Source organism: Colletotrichum spaethianum (assembly GCF_022836535.1).
Source record: "Colletotrichum spaethianum MAFF 239500 DNA, contig02, whole genome shotgun sequence".
Classification (NCBI taxonomy): domain Eukaryota; kingdom Fungi; phylum Ascomycota; class Sordariomycetes; order Glomerellales; family Glomerellaceae; genus Colletotrichum; species Colletotrichum spaethianum.
Window position 1 is genome coordinate 695,058 of NW_026054772.1, and position 19,058 is coordinate 714,115.

General features: G+C 56.4%; 4 protein-coding genes across 4 annotated transcripts; 3 read left to right on the forward strand and 1 right to left on the reverse strand.

Annotated features, from left to right (window-relative positions):
* Window positions 1–757: 757 nt before the first annotated feature.
* On the forward strand, window positions 758–1,474 carry ColSpa_01076 (uncharacterized protein; the record flags this gene model as incomplete). Its single annotated transcript, XM_049267288.1, has 1 exon — window positions 758–1,474. The coding sequence occupies one exon, from the start codon at window positions 758–760 to the stop codon at window positions 1,472–1,474; it is 717 nt and encodes a 238-aa protein (XP_049123245.1).
* A 287-nt stretch (window positions 1,475–1,761) lies between these two features.
* On the forward strand, window positions 1,762–2,466 carry ColSpa_01077 (uncharacterized protein; the record flags this gene model as incomplete). Its single annotated transcript, XM_049267289.1, has 1 exon — window positions 1,762–2,466. The coding sequence occupies one exon, from the start codon at window positions 1,762–1,764 to the stop codon at window positions 2,464–2,466; it is 705 nt and encodes a 234-aa protein (XP_049123246.1).
* Window positions 2,467–10,437: 7,971 nt separating this feature from the next.
* Window positions 10,438–12,597, forward strand: ColSpa_01078 (NADP-dependent malic enzyme; the record flags this gene model as incomplete). Its single annotated transcript, XM_049267290.1, has 3 exons — window positions 10,438–10,633; window positions 10,893–11,323; window positions 11,371–12,597. The coding sequence occupies 3 exons, from the start codon at window positions 10,438–10,440 to the stop codon at window positions 12,595–12,597; spliced, it is 1,854 nt and encodes a 617-aa protein (XP_049123247.1).
* Window positions 12,598–14,567: 1,970 nt separating this feature from the next.
* Window positions 14,568–17,366, reverse strand: ColSpa_01079 (uncharacterized protein; the record flags this gene model as incomplete). Its single annotated transcript, XM_049267291.1, has 1 exon — window positions 14,568–17,366. One exon carries the CDS (start codon window positions 17,364–17,366, stop codon window positions 14,568–14,570), a length of 2,799 nt encoding a protein of 932 aa, XP_049123248.1.
* Window positions 17,367–19,058: the final 1,692 nt, after the last annotated feature.

A 19,058-nucleotide genomic window follows, 5' to 3' on the forward strand; every position in this document is an offset into this window, starting at 1 on the left:
TGCAGCATCTCAACATCTCCCAAAATTACTGCCACTCGGATAGGGCGAACCCCGTGTTGTGCTTCTTCGTTCTGACGCAAGAACGTCGACGCTCGATATTCGACGCTTGAAAACATACCCCTGACTGACGCTCTCACAAGCGCGGCGCCACAAGCCTTGAGATCACTCGATGTACGCGCCAAGTCAGCCCAGCAATACAAGGAACAGCCAACAAATAGGAGTGCTGAGCGCGGCTGAGTCTCGCGCATCTGGACGCTCGACAGCGAATCATTATCAGCCCGTCGAAGCAGTGTCCAACGTCATCAAATGGGCTGCGAGAGATCGAACCACACCGGGGACACCAAGCCCCTGGATTTGGGCATTGCCCCCTGTCGTGTGTGGTTTTCTATAATTGCACTTCTCAGCTTAGCCCTCGCCACGCGCTCAACAGCGGCAGCGACGTTGCATCGCCTGGCACATGGATGCGCTTGGCGGTCCTTTTAGGCATTTTCGAACCGTATCCGCGCAGGACGTCTCCACGGTGCGCGGCATCTGGGCCCGCAACGGCCAGTCGTACCCCTGCGATGTCATTTCTCTAGGATCCGGCGCACCCCCCATGCGGTCGCGGACCGTCGATTGATCAAAAAACATTCCCCATCCTCTCTGCAGCGGAACCCGGCCTTCTATCTGTCCGTTGCATCCCCCCCCTTTCTTTAGCCCTGTTACCGGTCAACGACGCAGAATCGACGACAACCACAAGGCCGCGACCGCATCCACGATGGCGGCACTGGACCCGAATGCGTGGTACCGCCTTTCGGAAACGCGCGTCGACAATAGTACCGGACCCTTCGCTCTCAACCTCATTCTTCGAGATGTCGGCCTGCGAGTGCATCCCATAACCGACGGCACGGCCGCCTGGCAGTTCCAACCGTTCGGCGACGTCAAAGGCCGCTATCTTATGCGCCTCGACCAGGCGGGCGTGAAGCAGCAGTTGGGAGTGTGTTACGATGCGAAAGAGCCCGCGGTTGGGGCCACTGTGGCGTGCCTGCAGGATTCGTCAACGGACGACTCTCAGATTTGGGACATAACAACATGGGAAGGAAGACCGGGCGAGTACAAATTGGCCAACGTCGCCAACGGCACCAGCTACGTGCTCGATGTGCACCCCAAGGCCAATCTCTTTCTGAATAAGGATGTAGAGGGTTCGGCGGGCGTGGCGGAGACGCAGCCTGGGCAGCACTGGGTCATTTCGAGTGTCAGCGCCGTCAACGACGGAGCGTATTCAACCATTTATTCCACCAGCGTGGCGGTGAGCACGAACTCGGCGACACTCCCCACTGCTTCGACGGCCTCGGGCGCGACAGCTACATCTAAGGCGACGACCACGACCGCATCACAAACAGGCGCAGCGACATCGACCGGCGGAGCGAGCACATCCACTGCGGCGGCGATATCAACATCAAGGGGTATTTCCCCGGTGCTGGAGCGGGAATAGGCGTCGGGGTCGCAATCGGGGTTGTGGGCTTGATCGGTGCCATCGCGTTCTTTTGGTGGCGACGCCAGCAAGCTGCCACCACGCAGTACAGTGAAGTCGAAGCGAAGAATCGCGGTAGCCCTGGGGCGGGATCTTTTTCGGCGGCGGAGGAGTCTCCGGCGGACGGAAGTTACGCGCTGCCTTACGGGGTGCAGCGGGCCGACGCGAGCTATCCGGGATACGCCGGAGGGTCTCCCGCGACCGTGAGTTACCCTGTACCGGTCAGGGGTGGAGGATCCCCAGCGACGATGAGCTACCCGGTACCTGTTACTGCCTCGTCTCCTTCAGAATCCCGTAGCCTGCGATCATGGCCACAGCATGTATCCGCGAGTGGGCTCGCGGTGCCCGCGGCGGTGCCCCGTCATCAGTTCGATCATCCTGATATACACAACGAGTTTGCGCCGGCCGCCGCCAGCCCGTCCTTTGAATCAACAGCGCGTTTTGGAGTCTCAACAAACGCTTCGTCACAAGCCAACTCTACAACAAACCTCAACGATCCCGACCCGCTTCCAAGCGCACACGAGCTGGAAGTGGCCGTGCGAGATATTCCTAGGCGCCAGCACGAACTCGGTGATTTCCATCATGGGCCGGAAACATTTGATATCAATCGTGAGACGTCACTGGTAGCGGCCCCCCAGGCTGAGTTGGGTGCCTTCCAGCATGGTCCCGACACATTTTCACAGAGCGAGGCCAAGGTACTCGGGGCGCCTACGGCCGAGCTCGGCGCATACCACCACGGCCCCGATACCTTCGAGGATGGGCATGAAGACAAAATGCTGGGTGGCTTTCCTGCAGCGGCGGAGAAGTATCAACCCGAACGGGAAGACAAGGTGCTGGGGAGCTTCCACGACCTGATGAATATGGCGCCGAGTGGACGGAATGGTCGGCCGTCTGGTCCTTCAGACACCTCGGGGTGGCAGACGTACGAGATGCAGTCGATTCGGCCACGGTAACACTACGCTTAGGCGTTGGCAATAGCCAACGTCTGGAAGATCAGAAGCACACGAAGATCGAGACGGCTCCTAGGCGGAGGGGCTGAGGAACTTAATGATACCCACGCGAAGGCCCGCCTGCCTTTGCCTTGCGTCACACAAATACAAGTCGGAACATAGTCTATCACGGCTGTCCTTGCATTTTCTGTATCGAGGAACTGCGAGACTCAACTCCACGACACTTTTCGACACGGCAAATGCGCGATGCGTTGCTGACAGCTACCATCATGCCGCCCTTTCGAGGAAGACAAATTCATCTAGAAACAAGACTCTAGAGAGGGTCTCACACAATGATGAAAGAACAAACGCAAGCCTGTTACTTAACCCATAAATCTGGGAATGACAGTCAACGGTCGGCCAATACAATGAGAATGTCGCAGGTGCGCCCAGTAACCAGCTGCTTGGCGAGCCGGGCAGATGAAAACGAACCACAACCCACGTGGTCATGCGACTTAAACACAACATATTCTCGCATAAAACCTACTTTAGAACACTTCTAATGAATGAGACATGATTATACACGTTATTTCTGGTATTTTCTCTAGCTCTCGGCTATATGTATGATTTCGGCTTGTTGCCCGCCTCTTCGGCTACTGTTCGTATACTCATCTCGGCTGTCATTCACGGTACCATAACCGTCATAAATCAACTGCAAGCAACCGAGATGAGAACAAAAGGGGATCGGTCCCGAGAAGCCACTCCTTGAACCCATTGCAGCCCTGCCGACCGGACCAAACGAACGTAGTGTGCAATGCGAGCCGTTCGTACAGCTCTCGTAGCAGCCACGGGTTTCCCCATCCGTATCGAAGCCGTTGGGTTTAGTCGACAATCACATTACATTCATACAACCTCATTGGAAAGGTCACCTGATGGCCCAGCCGACATAGAACCACAAAGGATACAAGGCCACTTCTCAGCGGCTTACAGCCTCGCTAGCAAGCATGCATGTCTTCGTTACCAAGGTAAAGTACGCTCAGGTAACGAGAGTGACTATTGACAGCCAAGTATCCAAGGCCTGCGATCTGCATTGTTGCCAAAGGTCAGCATTAGGAAGCGACGACAGCTGTCCATGGTTGGACTTGGATACCCACTGTGGCTTACAGACCGGAAGCATCTCAAGGAGCCGCTGCGTTGATGGCCCGGACCAGGTCAACGGCATCGTCGACGAAAATAACCTTTCGGAAGTTTTGCAGCGGCTCAACTGCCCGCCTACCACACCGTTGGCAACATGTATACAGAACGGAAGCCCCGATCGCCTCGTGTATCCTTTGAACCACTTCGTAGGACCCCTTCAAGGGTGACAACCTCTAATAGACATTGCTAGCAGCACAGTAACACGAGCGGGAGTCACCTTGGCCGACCGGTGTGCCCCTAAAGAGAAATATCTCGACTACAGAAAACCTCCATGCCCGTAGCTCGCGTAGATCTATGGTCCAATACTGGTATATACACGCCACATGCCGATGCCCCCGACACCGAACCGGCACCCTTGGCCAGGCAAGCTTACATATCCCCATTGAGACTAGACATTGATCGGGATTGGTGCCCGAGGCCGAGGGAGGGTCGACATAATGCACACTGACCTTCCACTTGAGTATTTCAACCAAACGCCGATATAACCGCCTTTGACATTGTACCGCAGCAGCTACAAGTCAGTTCCGAAATCACGGGGTGGAGGTGTCGATTTGAGTGGAGATAGATCCCAGACCCGACTCTTGTTCCCGTTTGCGACTTTGCATGGAGGGGTTCCACCACGAACCCGATGTCTCTTCCTCCGCCGTCCCGATATACCGGCCCGGCGGTGATACGACCCGACTGTCGAACCAGCAGAGAACGCATATGCTGGGGTGACTTGTTCGATGAGAAGTTGGCACCGAGCCTTCTCTTGGGGCATGGGAGCAGGATGGCGGAGGAGACAAGCCGACACCTCACCTGGGTTGGAGAGAGCCTCGAAAACATACCGGAAGCACCTCATCCAAACTCGTTCAACCTGAGAACCTAGGGCAAGATTATCGACATTCCGCTGCCACTTTCATGTGCTTGTGCTTCAAAACAAGCCCGACGTGCAGGCACGGCGAGACAGAAAGCTCTCGATGGCGAGGCTTGGCACAACACCCTGCTTGCGCTTTCGCCGGAAGGGGTGTTGCTCTATCAAGGCAAGCAGCATTCTCGACACATCTCGGCATACTGCAGTCATGTGGACACTTCTCGACTATGCAAGTTTCTGCTTGCAATTGAGGGATGATACCATTGGAGCACCCAGGACATGTGAGACCATTGCTTACGCGGATGTATTATCGGTATTACCGCCGTGATTCATGACAACAGGCGGCAGTACCGACGCCAATGCTACCTGGAACACAAAAGTCCTCAATGCACCAACCGCGAGGAAACCTCCCAAGAGGCGGTTCATCCATGCGGTAGCATTGTTGGAGAAACCAACCGGCTAAAATTGGAAAGGAATCGGGGGAAGCAGGGACCGTGTAATTCCATTGGTTTCTTGCAAGGCCGATACCGCACCCAGGACGATGCAGCTTTTCTCTCGAGCCAAAGACCTTTCCCGCGGATCAATGAAGGAACTCAATCATGATTATGACCAGCGGGGCCAATTTTCACGTCAAGGGTTTGTGGGATCTGATGCCCTCATAGGTCGCGACTTACGACGCTCCTGACTGCTCATAATCGTCCACGAGAAGCTCCACGACTCGCTCTGCTATCCCGGAAGGAGTCGGAGAGTCCGACAGCTTACCCCCTCCAAGTCTTCCCTTAATGAAGGGCTTGGTTCTTGTGGTGAGAGTGGGTGTGGATGAATTGGATGAAGCCGTGGACGCGGACAGCTCCAACCGTTGCGAAGGCCATCGGCAATCCCATCGTGGGTTCGGGTAATGTCCGAACCCTTTCCCCAGAGACGAGCTCTCATCACGAAGAACCAATCAAGGGCCGCAGTCTCAACTTGATCTTGCATTTGGCCGCATCTCGTTGGTGCCCGAGAGATGCAAACCGGGGTAGGATGGAGGAGGCGTAAAAAGAAAAATTGGTATTCCGAATTACGGAGACTAACGGAGCTTGTCGGAAGCATGACAGCTCGAAGATGCTTTGTGCGGGGTGCGACGCCCCCGTCTTTAGCTCCATGCGGGGCCGGGGCCCGTCTGAACCTCTAGCGTCTAGCTCAAAGGAGCCGCTGGTGAAGCCGGCTAGCCACGCCGGTGTGGTTCGTGCGGGTTGGCTGGCATGTACGTGCCACGACAACCGCCTAAAGGCCGGCGTTTACCTGCGTCGTGTTTAGAATCTCGCAGGGAATGCCTCTAGAGCAGCAGGTGAAACATAATGATTTTGTCAGCAGTATCTGTTTGCTTCTGGGCATGCGCAGAAAACAAGGTCATTAGATAATGTTAGGTAATACATATTGTAGTCGGCGTCAGGTGCCTGGTCAGGTGGACGGCATGGTCAAAGCGGTGAGATGGAAGACAAAATGTTGGGTTAAGGTTGACGCGTCCGATCGTTGTTGACAAGAAGCTTGGCGGCGTTGTCTGGATGCCAAGTTCGCCAAGGCCAGGAGCAAATCGCGGGTGAAGAAGGTTGTCTCAGCACGTCTGGGGTGAATCACGGTACGCTAGCCACTGCTACGATGATGTCTCGGGCGATGGATGGCAGTAAACAATGACGGGCCAAGCTTGGGCTTGCCATCCAAGGTTAGTGATGAGGGGGAAGCTGATGGTTCTACAGGCGGGCGTCATTGCAATCTCTTCGCCTGCGAGCAAAGTTCAGCTCAAAGTCTATGGACAACCGTCTCGGACGGACCTCCACGATGCAATTGCACGCCCGAACCGCCACGAGCCATCGCCTAAACATGCAGCGACCGAAGTTGGCATGGTGCCGAGACGAACGCCATGCGCGAGCTCAAGTACCATGAACTTGGTCGAGCGAGCGGCATGCATCATAACAAGGACGTCCATTTAACGTGGTTTCGTCTGAAGTTTCGATCTGAAGTATCGTCACCAGTAGGCTCGCCTTGTCCAGTGAAAATTGAGAGCGGCACTCAGGCATGACTTCTTGTGCGTGCTTCAAAACGGCCGAAACTGTGATTTGAAAGCGATTTCGTGTTAGAGATGGGTGGGGGGGCAGGTGTCGAGACTCTTGAGGACGGTTTGGACGCGTGGAAGTCCTTGTTTCAATCCGCAAAAGATCCTTATCGAGTCTGATGAACGACCAGGAGTAGGGGAACAGGAGGGAGGTGCAGTTAGGAGGGAGCGTGGGAGCCCGGTTGGGGGAACCAGAGCCAGGGGTATGAAAACTCTGGAGCCAGGGCCTGGCTTTCGGTACTGGTGGGTCTGCCGTCAGCGTGCGATATGGATGCACGCTGCGATGGCTTGCCGCTAAAGTGGACTCCATGTGGAGGGGGTCGGGCAAAGTCGGAAGCTCGTTGAGTTCGCAGCGTCAAGGGAGAGTCATGCCGCCCATGCAGATGTCTCGTGCTCTTCGTTCTAAGTCTTTTCCCCCTTTTCCAATCTTCGATGAATTGGAGATTTGGGGCTTTGGTCCACCTCGCTCACGGGATAGTGTGAAGATGGTGGGCAGCAAACGGCGCCGAATCGGGTGTTGAACACGAGATCCCCAAGGGTCACAGCCTGCGGGTTATCGTAGACCAACGTGCCTGTTTCCAGAAAGGCAGACGTGAAGAGGACTGTAATCGTCTGACAATTCGTTGTCCCGATATCTGACCGAGCGTTTGTGGTTCTGTATCCATTGAGGAATCTGTCTCTCGAGCGTCGTCTTTTCAGGCTCGGATTGGAAAGAGTTCAGCCAGATTCCAGAAGGGCCCGGAAAATGCCAAGGGGCAAGGTACGTACTTTGGTACCTGCAGGGACACCGTCGCAATGCAAGACAGCAGGGGTCCCAATTCCGACGGCCGACCCGGACCCAACAGGTTGTCGACGGCCGGTAGGTGCATCCAGCCCGAAAGTGCAGCACTCTCCCACACTGCACACGGACGCCCAGCTCTGGAGGACAACGGTTCGGGACGTAGGGACAGAGACTAGCCCGAAGAGGGCATCGGCCAACGTAATGTCATGGCCGTCATTGGCTGGATGTTAGAGATCGATGTTCTCCTGCTCTGCTGCTCACGTTTCAATATCTGGCGTTGCGACGCTTCCTTTTGCCGACCAATAGCAGTCACCGTGGTGTATCTCGATGCACCAGCCATCGCCGCCGTTTGTCCCTTGTCTGCGGATAGAGAGTGCGACACGAAAGGTATTGGCCAGGCATCAGTCGCGTGCGCACAGAGGGAGGGTTGGGGGATGTGGCAGACACAGCTCCGTGACCGTCTCCGAGGGCCGTCGGACGGAGGATTACTGCGTACGTCGAAGGAGGCACGGATGGGTTGTTACTAGGAAGAGTTAGCGTCGGTGAGATGTCCGGCCGGCGATGGAGCATGAACGAGGCGTTCCACCTCACAGGAAAGGCAGAGTGGACTTTTGCCGGTGGAGCGGCTTAAGGGTCGTTGTATCTTTGGGTGTGAGGGAGCGGGATGCAGCTGCACGGTGCGGCAGGGTCGAGGGCGCGAGAGTGAGGACAACGTACATTGGGGCGGCATGGCTGACTAGTCCTCGATTGAAAGTGCCGACATTTAACTAATTGGTGCCGTAATTGTCGGGGATTTCTCAGTTTTTGTGCCGAAGCTGCGCATCCTCACCCGTTGGAGGCGCAGGCTCCCAACAAAAAGGTCTGCCAGCACGGGTCATTTAGGGCAGAGCTAGCCACTGCTAGGTGCAGGTTCTGGACGACGGTAGGTAAGAGTGCCTGCACACGGGTCCGAGGCCGTATTGACGTCTTGTGCGTGTTGGTGCGACTTGTAAAGTTGCCCTTCGGTGGAGGGCCGCAAGGGGAGGGGATGGAAGGGGAAGAGGAGAGTAGAGGAACAGGACAGGGGCGAGAAAGAAAAAAACCAAACGGAGAATGTGGAGCGACTCAAGCGAACACAATTGTCGGGGCAGGGCCGATTGGCAATGACGATACGTCCCATATCGCTCTTTTTCGAGTGTTTCTTTCTTGAGTCACCTCGTAATCTGCACATAGGACAGCAGCGACCCGGTCTGACTAAGGCAAGACCGATCCGGTGGTCGGAGGCGGCACCCGGTAGACACGGCAGGAACGCCATCTAGAAATAGCAGTCGCGCACTTACCGTCAAGAGTCATCCAGCTTCGTTTTACCGCCATACAGAGTAAACAATCTTGGAACCGACACATTTGAATCAGTTCCACAGCCTCGGAAAGAAAAGCACTCGACGGGCGTCTTCACTGATAGCACGACCCCACTCGCCGCCGGACACACTGGGCTGGACTGCCGTTGTCTGGGCTGACATCCCACGCTCCTACGGCGACCTTCCGGATTCCGTCAGCTCACCTTATTCCTCGTATTGAAGGACGGACTTTGACCTCGACCTCCACTGCGAGTCTCCCAGGTACGATGCCCCTTGTGGATGGCCCGCCGCGTTGCATCTCTTGTTGTTCGTCAGCTTCCATGTTTGCTCCGTCGGTGCAAACGATCATGGCGTTGTCTACACCATTGTGAGCTGACGGAAACAGGCCGTTTACTAGCACGCTTTCGAGCTGTTTCCTAGACTAATCACCCTGTTGCTAGTGCGAATCACCTCCTATCCTAGACCTGCCGGATACACCGTCCCGGCGTCACCACCTTTTCACCTTGCCGTGCCTCCCGTCGTCTCACCGACGGCCCCTCTCGACTGAACCCCTGGTTGAGGTTTGAACACGCCCTGTCTTACCGCCCAGAGCTGCCCGTAGACATTAGTGCCTTACTCCAACTCAAAATTTTTCTCTCGGCCTTCTCCAATTCAGCCAAAATTGGGCACGAAAAAAACGACCATCAACAAGAAAAAAAGAAATTGCCAATTCCTGGGATCGGGTCTGGCTTCCGTCTTCTCCCACACTCCACATCGACCACCCCGGTCCAACATCGACCCCCGTCGACCCGTTACCCCCCTAGCCTCCCGGCTCCACGCTGCACACCCTGCCACACAAGCACACACACACACACACCCTGTCCAACCCTCAATTCGGGTACGATACGGCCTGGTCTCCCTTCTCCTGGACACCTTGGAGGCACATCACACAACTGCGATTCGAATCGAAGCTTGGAGCTCCTCGCGCACGCTCTTGCACGCCCACCCGCACTCCCTTGCCCCCGCCATCCCATCTCTCAAGTGCGCCATCACATCCCAATTCCTGTTCCTCGTCCGCCCGTCTCCCGCACCCGGGCTTCCTCAAGTACCAGGTACCTCTGCGCTTGGCCTTGCTGCCATCCCTTCTTCCTGAAACCGCGTTGAAACCCCCCTTCTCCCTATCATTCTCATATCCTCCGTCCAAATGGGTATAAGTCGAGGTACCTGGCTGGGCACGCCTCCATTGCGAACCGGACCAGTTCACAAGGTTTTAAACCGACTTTTCCTCGTCCGCGATCCAGTTGCAGGGAACACAACGCCTTTCTTCTCTGTTGGTCCATCCAATGCGACCTTTGCTGCTCCACGCCCTCACCACACTCTAAATTACTCTTCTGCGCCTTCCCCAAAGTCTACTCCTTCGCGTCCTCCTCATCAACGACTAATCACACTTCCCGGCCGGTCCCATTACACCACTATCCATACTCCTCATCACGCTCGTCTGCTTCGCCCCCGAGCTCCAACAACTACTAATTGCCTCGTCCCGTCGCCCACTCCCGCCTCCTCTTTCTTCTCCGCATCTCTCCCACCGACACATGCGCCGGTAATGTCAATGGCGTCGTATCCTTTCAGTTCAGCCAGCTCCTCAGACATCTCTACGCCCCGGTCCGCCTCGCCGTCGCTATCGTCCGTAGCTTCTGCCCGCTCTTCCCGCTCGTCTATATCTAACAAGCGCATGTCCATGTCCAGTCGCAGGATGACGGACTTCAATCCTATGTCTTCTGTCGACATCTCCGCCATTGAGGAGAAGATGAGAATGGCCGCTCTTGACCAGCACCGCGGATACGCCCAGAACAACTTTGGTGAGGTTCAGCAATACCGTACCACTGAGTACGTGCCCAAGACCCAGGCCACCGCCTACCAGATTCTGCGCGAGCCCCTCTGGAACAAAGGTGAGTTGATCGCAGTCACTCCACTTACACCACACCAAACCTACTGCACGCACTGGCTTTCCCAACATGCCGTATCCCTTCATTTGCACCCTTCTATATAGCCTCCCTTCTTTCCTCTTCCCCCAACATTATCTTGCAGCCCTTCACCCGCCCCGCATGGCTTCCCTACTCACAAGACGCGCGTGCCGTCTCCCTACCCGATTTATGCATCGCGCCCCCATCCACACCTCCTCCAAGCTAACCGCCATGGTCGAATCAGGCCTGTCCTTCACTCCTGAAGAGCGCGTCAACAGGAACCTCACCGGCCTCATTCCCCACACCATGGAGAGCCTCCAGACGCAATGCCAGCGGGCCATGAAGATGATCAACACCCGCCAGACCGACGTCGACAAGTACCTCTACCTGTCGTCGCTCAAGGCCCAGAACTTTGATCTCTTCTACCGCCTGCTCATGGACAACATTCGCGAGCTCATGCCTCTTGTCTACACTCCCACCATCGGCGATGTCTGCCTGCAGTACTCGACCCTCTACACCCGCCCCGAGGCCCTGTACATTTCGATCAAGCAGCGAAAGTCGATCCGTACCATGCTCCGTAACTGGCCCTACCCCAACCCCGAGATCTGCGTCGTCACAGACGGTTCCCGTATTCTGGGTCTTGGTGACCTCGGCGTCAATGGTGTTGGTATCTCTGTAAGTGCCTCGTCTGTCTTGCAACGGTGCACGGCTAACAACTGCAGATCGGCAAGCTCGCTCTGTACACGGGTGCCGCCGGTATCCACCCCGAGAACACCCTGCCCATTGTTCTCGACACCGGCACCAACAACGAGACCAACCTGAAGGACCCCTTCTACCTGGGTATCCGCTCCAAGCGAGTGCCCGTGGCTGAGCAACAGGCGTTCATGGACGAGTTCATGGAGGCCGTCACCGAGGTGTACCCTAACATGACCGTCCAGTTCGAGGACTTCGAGTCCGAGAAGGCCTTCAACTACCTTGACCGCTACCGCAACAAGTACCGCTGCTTCAACGACGACATCCAAGGTACCGGCGCCGTCGTCCTCGCTGGCTACATCAACGCTGTCGAGCTCTCGGGTGTCCCCATGGAGGAGCAGCGCCTCGTCTTCATGGGTGCCGGCTCCGCCGGTGTTGGTGTCGCGAAGCAGCTCGTCGAGTACTACACCAAGCGCGGTCTCAGCGAGCAGGTCGCCAAGGACAAGTTCTGGCTTGTCGACACCAAGGGCCTCGTTACCAAGGACCGCGGTGACAAGCTTGCCGAGCACAAGAAGTACTTTGCCCGTACCGACAACAACGGCCACCAGTTCCGCACGCTTGAGGAGGTCATTGAGTACGTCAAGCCGACTGCCCTCATCGGCCTCACTGCCACCTTCGGCGTCTTCACCGAGTCCGTCGTCCGCGCCCTCAAGGCTTCCGTCGACTCTGGTGGTCTTGGCCGCCGCCCCGTCCTCTTCCCCCTCAGCAACCCTCTCACCAAGGCCGAGTGTACTTTCGAGCAGGCTGTGCAGTGGACTGACGGCACCGTTATTTTTGCCTCTGGCTCGCCCTTCTCTCCTCTCACCATGAAGACCCCCGACGGCCAAGCAGTCACCTACCATCCCAACCAGGGCAACAACGTCTATGTCTTCCCCGGTCTGGGACTCGGTGCCATCCTTGCCAAGGCCTCCAAGGTCACCGACGACATGGTCTACACCTCGGCTGCCGCCCTCGCCGCGGGCCTCAACGCCGACGAGATCCACAAGGGTCTCATCTACCCGCGCATCGAGCGTGTTCGCGACGCCAGCGTCCTGGTCGCCCGTGAGGTCATGAAATCGGCGCGTCGCGATGGTGTCTCCACGTTGCCCGAGTCCCAGTGGGTCGAGTGGGAGGAGTGGGGTGACGTCGCCCTCGACGCCTGGATCAAGGAGCGTGTCTACGACCCCATGAGCTTCTCCGAAAAGAGCCGTATCTAGAATTGTGCGATGAACAAGATTGAGTTGCATTTACGGACCCAAAGGTCTGGACAGGGATATCTGAGATGTTCTCAGCGGATTGGGTTTCGGCGTTTGGGTAGGCATCAGGGGCCTTGCTTTCATCATCCCGAGATTTGAGCGAAGGGATCATATTCTCATCACTAAAACGATGAACACGCTTTTACACAAGAATGCCCGCATGCCACCGTTACCGAGCGCATGGTCGCGTCGGTCTTTGATTCCCGGCATATTGTTACCAATTTAGATGTGGGGGGACGCGTAATCTAATTGTTACGGAAACGCGACATAGAAATATATTTATGCCTCCATTTGTTAGTATGCCAGTATGCCAGTGAGCTTGAAATTGAGGGCCTTGTACGAGGGGACTGCCTCGGCTGCTTCATCAAAAGACGACGATTGGACTGTCCCCAATTCTGGCAGGGAAGCTTCGTAGATCCTCCAAATTCTCTCCGCATGGGACGAACCCCACCCGGCGGCGGAGCTCCCCCAAAATGAGCTGCCCCAAGAATTCCGTCTCCAACTGGTGAACCGCCCGAAGTGTGTTGGGGGAAAGCTCGGAACCTGTTGGGAGGGGAGACTCGAGCATAGTCTCCGGGCTAGACCGGACTGAGTAGACGGGCGCATGTGCAACGTTCGTAGAGTTTGTAACCGCAACTCGTCGCCCGCCTTTTGCGTGAGACAAACGACGAACAAAAGCCGGGCCGGAGGGAGCGCTAGAGAATCGAAAGCGAGACAATGCAGCAAGCAAGGCACAGGGGTTGTTGTTGTTGTTGTTGTTGTCGCCATCGGTACACACACGCCTTTCGGTAATGCATTGGATGGATGGGATATGTCAATGGGCACGATGTATGGTTGGGCGTGGTTTCGGTCTCGTTCAGTCGAACACCCCCCTCCCCTCCCCTCCCCCAACCCAGAGTATAAGCTCAAGCTTCCCCTCCATTGAGTAAGGTTATCACTCGGCAACGGACGGAGGTTCAACGGCGTCTCCCATCTTTTTTTGTGTGTGTGTGTGTGGAGTCGTTAGGTTCCAACAAGTAGCCTCTACATCACCGACCGAGAGTGATCACCTAATGCTTTGACAGCTCACCGCACTCAGAAACATCGGATGGTCCAAAGTAAAGCTCACCTGTTCGGGGAGTCCTCGGGATTCATTCACGGACATCCCCTAGCTTTCCCAGTGCGCCCGCCAGGCCTGAGTCTGGTGCTGGGATTGCGCATCGCGATCCCTGCCCATCGACGTTGATCCTACCCTCCGTCGGCGAAGCTTGATCATACCGTTCGGCCGGGGAATGGTCCCGCGGAGTGTATGCACGCTGACGGATGTGTGTAGGTATGGGTGGTAGGGCGGACAGGGGGCGTCGATCGAATGCTTGGGGTCCTCGGCTGGTGTGTCTCGGGTTTGGACCTTGGCCGGGGAACGAGTAGGGAGGATTAGGAGGGCGTTCATGCTCGGGCCAGCGTTGGCCCCCACGCGGCTGCCGGAAGTGGCTCTTGACTTGTACATCAACCTTTGGCTGACGGACTATCACTGCAAGTTTCTGACTTAAGACTGCGGCTTTATTTGATTTCAACTATCTGGCTCTACTAACTCGAGCATTGCATCGAGGGAAAAGGGGGGTATTCGTACTAAGAGAACATCAAGGGAATAACTGGTGGGAATGATTTGAAGTGGTTTGAGGTAAGGAAATGTGAAAGCAGGCCATGCTATGCCATTGTTGTAGGCACTCCAAACCCCGGTGACATAATGAAATGATCCTTCATGGTAACCTTCACCTCATGAGAGTCAAAGGCATGTCCCCAACTCCATGTATTGCGTGAAGGCAACTTGCCTAAGCGTCTCCGTCCATCATACTGAATGGTCTCATCCGAGTAGACACTGCAACTCCACCCAAAGAAAATGCGCCTTACCGATTGCGCCTCATGCCTCGTTTTGCGCCGGCCCATCATTTTCAATTCTTCCGAAAGAGACGTTTCGTGCCTCCAACCTTGCCCATGTCGCCAAACTCGGAGGCCTTGCGGGCTTCACCACTAGCAAGACGTACCTTCTCCTTGACGCTCTCCACCCACGCCCGGCTCTCCTCACTCATCTCGACCTTGCGGCCTGTGGGGCCTGCAAGTCCGAGGAACGAGCTTTCTTCCTCCTCCCAGCTGATGTGAGAGCTGGACCGCGACCGGTTGGAGTCCTCCGAAGACGGCGTAAACTTGTCCGGAATTGGTGGGACCGCTGGCGTGTTGGGCAGCAGTCTTGAAACAGACGGACCCGACATGTCGCCAGAGCCGAAAGACTTCCTAGACTTTCGGACATTGAGTGGCGTCATGGGGGACATCTCCAGCGCTGATGCCGGCCGGCTCGGAGGGCTTGAGTTGGCGGCGCGGCTGCTAGCGCGCGGCAAGTCTTGAACTTCGACCTTGGCTGTCTCCACAGGGCCGGCAGAGCGACGACCGTGGTGGGTGGCATACTCCTTGAGGTACTCGCCTAGGTCAGCCCATCCACCGCCGACACGCACCATGACCCGCTCGCCGTGCTCGCCGACACAGCGGATGAAGAGCTTGATGGGGGCCTCGCCAGTGGATCGGGATAGGTGGTATACTCGGATGTCGTTTCTGCTTTGAGGACGCCTTGGTCTTGGGTTCTTGGCGTACGCAGGAGCGAGGGTCAACCACGGCGTTGCCGCTCGCGAGGACGCTCTTGATGCCATAGACATGCTGGAGCCTGTGCGTCGCATAGTCTCCCGCGAGGGTTTCTTGAGCCTCTTCGCGGGCAGGTCCGGTGGTGGGGGATTCAGGTCGACTTTTGGCGTGGCCCTTGCCAGCTTGATATTGGCTGGGATGGACTCCAGGATATCGCTGATTTGCTGCCGTAGGTGGTCATCGGATGCGTTGGACTCTCTTGGTGTTCCCAAGCTGGTGAAGGAGTGGTCGTAGTCCTCCTCAATGAAGGATGACTCGAGAGGCAGCGCCGGCAGCAGGCCCTCGTCCTGGGGCCCCATCATCGGACTCACGCTATGGTCTCTGATGCTGGGTCGGAACGGGGGCGAGCTGGGCGGGCTAATGCTCATAAACCGGTCGGCAGCGGATTTCTGTCCTAGGATCTCGGCACGCTTCTGACGCGGCAGAGGCGGTGACGCAGAGACTTCGGGCATGTCGCTGGAAGCGTCTGCTAGCAGGCTGGTGTGGCCGTGAATGACCGTCGACAACTCCGAAGTGTCACTACTTCGCCGGTTCGAACGGATCAAAGGGGGCAGCTGGACCTCATCTTCGTCTTCTAGTGTGTCGGGCATATCCCCCGCATCGTCAACAAGAGATGGCTCGGACCTTGTGTTGTTCTCAAAGACTGCTCTAAGCTTCGATACAACAGATTGCTTCTCACCCTGGAGTGGGCCGGCTTTCTTGCTGCTTTCGTTCTGAACCTCGGCTAACGGAGTCCGTTTGGGCTTTGGCACCTCGCTGAAGCCATCGAGGCTGCTGACATGTGACTGTGTCCTCTTTTGTGCTTGCAGCTGTGACGGGGACAGCTCGATTGTGTCGTCCTCATCTGTGTCATCGGATTGCTCTGCCGTGCCGCCGCTGGGAGTGTCGGAGTCACTTGTCTCCTGCGATTCTTCTTTCGGCGGATCAATGGTAATAGGCACCGGCAAGGTGATGGTGTTTGCATCTTCTTCGACGATCGGCAGGGCCAAGGGTGCGATGGATACATGTTCGACTTTAGCAAGAGTCTTTTGCCGCCATTCCCCTTCTCTCATCTTCTTCTCGCCAAAGGCCACCCAGTCAGCGTAGTTCCGCTCAACGGCCTCCATGCGATCAAGCCATGTGTCAGGCAGTGTGTCTTGTAACCCCTCTAGACTGTCAAGCATGAAGTCCAGGCTGCGACCGGATGCAACGATTTGTTTTTCTAGCACTCCCTTGACTACGGTAAAGGCGTGCTTGAGCCGCGAGAAGTCGTCTTCCGCTTGATGTTCGGGATCGTTCTCAGCCGGCGTTCCTGTCGGAGATGACAGCACATTCCACGCAGACTCGAGGGCGAACTCCGCCTCTGCAATCCCAGCCAACAAGACAGGTATCCGACGCAGCACAGAGAGCCGAACGTGCCAGACTCTCAGCAGTCGACACAGCTTGGACAGATTTGGCAGTGCTTGAATAATGATTGCAGTCAGAAGAGCCGTCAAATCGTCCATCCGGTTGTAGGAGAACGCCGCCGCAACAGACCGCGAGCCCAGCTTGGGCGTCCCGGGCCTCGAAAGTGGAATGATATGTGTGTGCATAACATGAGTTTTGATGTCCTCAATGCGTAGTTTGTCCATGTCCTGAGAGATGCCATCCACGCGCTGCTCATACTGTGCCACATTTTTGGCCGGAAGACACCCCAGATACTCTGTATCGGAGGCTCCGGCATCATCAAGTAGCGTGGTTTTTGCGTTCGGCGTTTCGAACCCGGCAGAGCCGCTGGTGGCTGGCCAGGGCCAGTCAGAGACTTCCTCGAGCCACTCGTATATCTTGCGGCTGGCCACCGCGGCGCGCATAGCGAAATCCTGTTCGCTAACAGTAGAATTGTCGAGGCACTGCTTCAGCTCGGTGTTGGGCGTTTGAAGCATCTCAACCGCGGTCAAGGGCGTAAGGCGGCTCAGCAGGTCGTCGGTGGTTCGGGTACGACTAGGCGAGCGCTCGTCCGAGAGGCGGTACTGGCGCCTGGACGGCCGCAGGTGCTGGCTCGGCCCGGGCGTAATGGACGGCGGCAGGGGGTCGGTCATGTTGGCGGTTGTGAATTCAAGTGTCGAACGAGCGGTTGGTTTATCGAGCAAGCAGGCATGGCTTGCGTCTATGAGCCTAGGAAGAAGCCGTCTTCAACGAAGATGGCCATGTCGCGGATGATCGATAGTGTTCGTTGGCATTCGTCATAATCAAGGGCGCAAATGGTCTCTTCCTGGCTCGTCTCTCGCTCTTGGCTATTGTTTCTCACTGTCGATAGATGGGAAAGAGAAGCTCGTCGCACGCGAGGTCGCTCCGTCGGAAAGCGGTGGTGCTGTCGTTCGTTCGGGTAGTCGCAGGATAGGTCCGGTGATCGCGGAAAAAGAAACTACGGCGCGGCGCGGCGCGGGTTCCTGAAGATGCAAGGGATCACAGGGGTTCGGTGGAAGGTGTTGTTAAATAAGAAAGAAAAGGTAGGAGGAATGCTAGAGTAGGTACTGCGGTTGTGTAGGTATTCAAGGAAAGAATGGGAATGATAATGAATGATGAAAGAACGAGGTAACTGCGGATGTTTCGCGTGGGTTAAAGAACTGAAGCTGCCACAATGACACCGGGAAGGGAAAGGGAAGAGTAAAAGGCTGGCAAAAAAGAGATTAGCAGGTTGGCGTGGACGAAAGAGAGAGGAGATTTATTAATATGACTTGATGGATATTGGTTACAGTACGGGGATGGGGGTGGAAAGGCCAGGTACCCGAAGGCCGGGACGCAGCGGGCGAGGTACCTAGCTGGGCTTGGGTGTGTGTGGGTGAGTGAGGATTGATCGGTTCGTGTGGAGATGTAGCTGTTCTGGGTTAATAGCCTCCAACACCCATGTCATGCAAACGCGCCTGCGCCAGCCAGTCCAGCCCAGTTTGTCTTGGGAACCCAACACAGGCACCTAATAATACCACGACTATCGAATCGGCCACCGGAAACCGTCCACGTCGAGTCTCCGCCGATCTCTTCCGCGGGCATCCTGACGTGTCGCGCGATGGCTTCGCGTCGTTGGCAGTTAGCCGCATTTGAGCGGACCGGACTGTGGTGGGCTCTCCCTTGCAAGTTGCGATGCCGCATCTTGCATAGCGCTGAAGAGCTCCAAGGACACCCATGCGGGGGGATGATGCCACTGCCGCATCTTGACGTCTTCCGCAATCATCATGCCGGTCCTGCGATGGGTGCCCCTACCTGGCGTTGATGCGACCACCGTCAGCCTCTACTGCCTGGACCAGCAGGAGACCAATGCCTGGACGCGGTTCGAGTGGTTTCAAAAGGGGTATTTTGTTTGATGCTCTTCTGGTGGGTATGTCTTGCCACTGCACCGATCAGCTGGAGTTATCTGGATTGCGGATATTAGCCTTCTTCTTAGTCATTGTCCTCACACGTTCTCCCTACAATATGAGATGACAGGCTGCACGACATTGACAACGACGCTCGGATGCATTAGAGTTCTTCTGCCAGACCTGCATGTTTCGACACAGTAGTATGGCCCACGCCCGCACCTACGAACGGTGTCAAACAGCTCTGAAAGCTGTCGTCGGCAAGTCTTGTTGCTAGCGGTCGTAAGCGGCGCGAGCTGGCAAGCGAAAAGAGCTTGAACAGGGGACGACTATTAGAGCGTGGCGCCAGCCCATCAGCCGCTTCCATTGCTTCCGGCGATCATTACCCCCCCCCCCCCCCCCCCCTGCAGCAACCTCTGCCCTGCTGCTACATAGTAC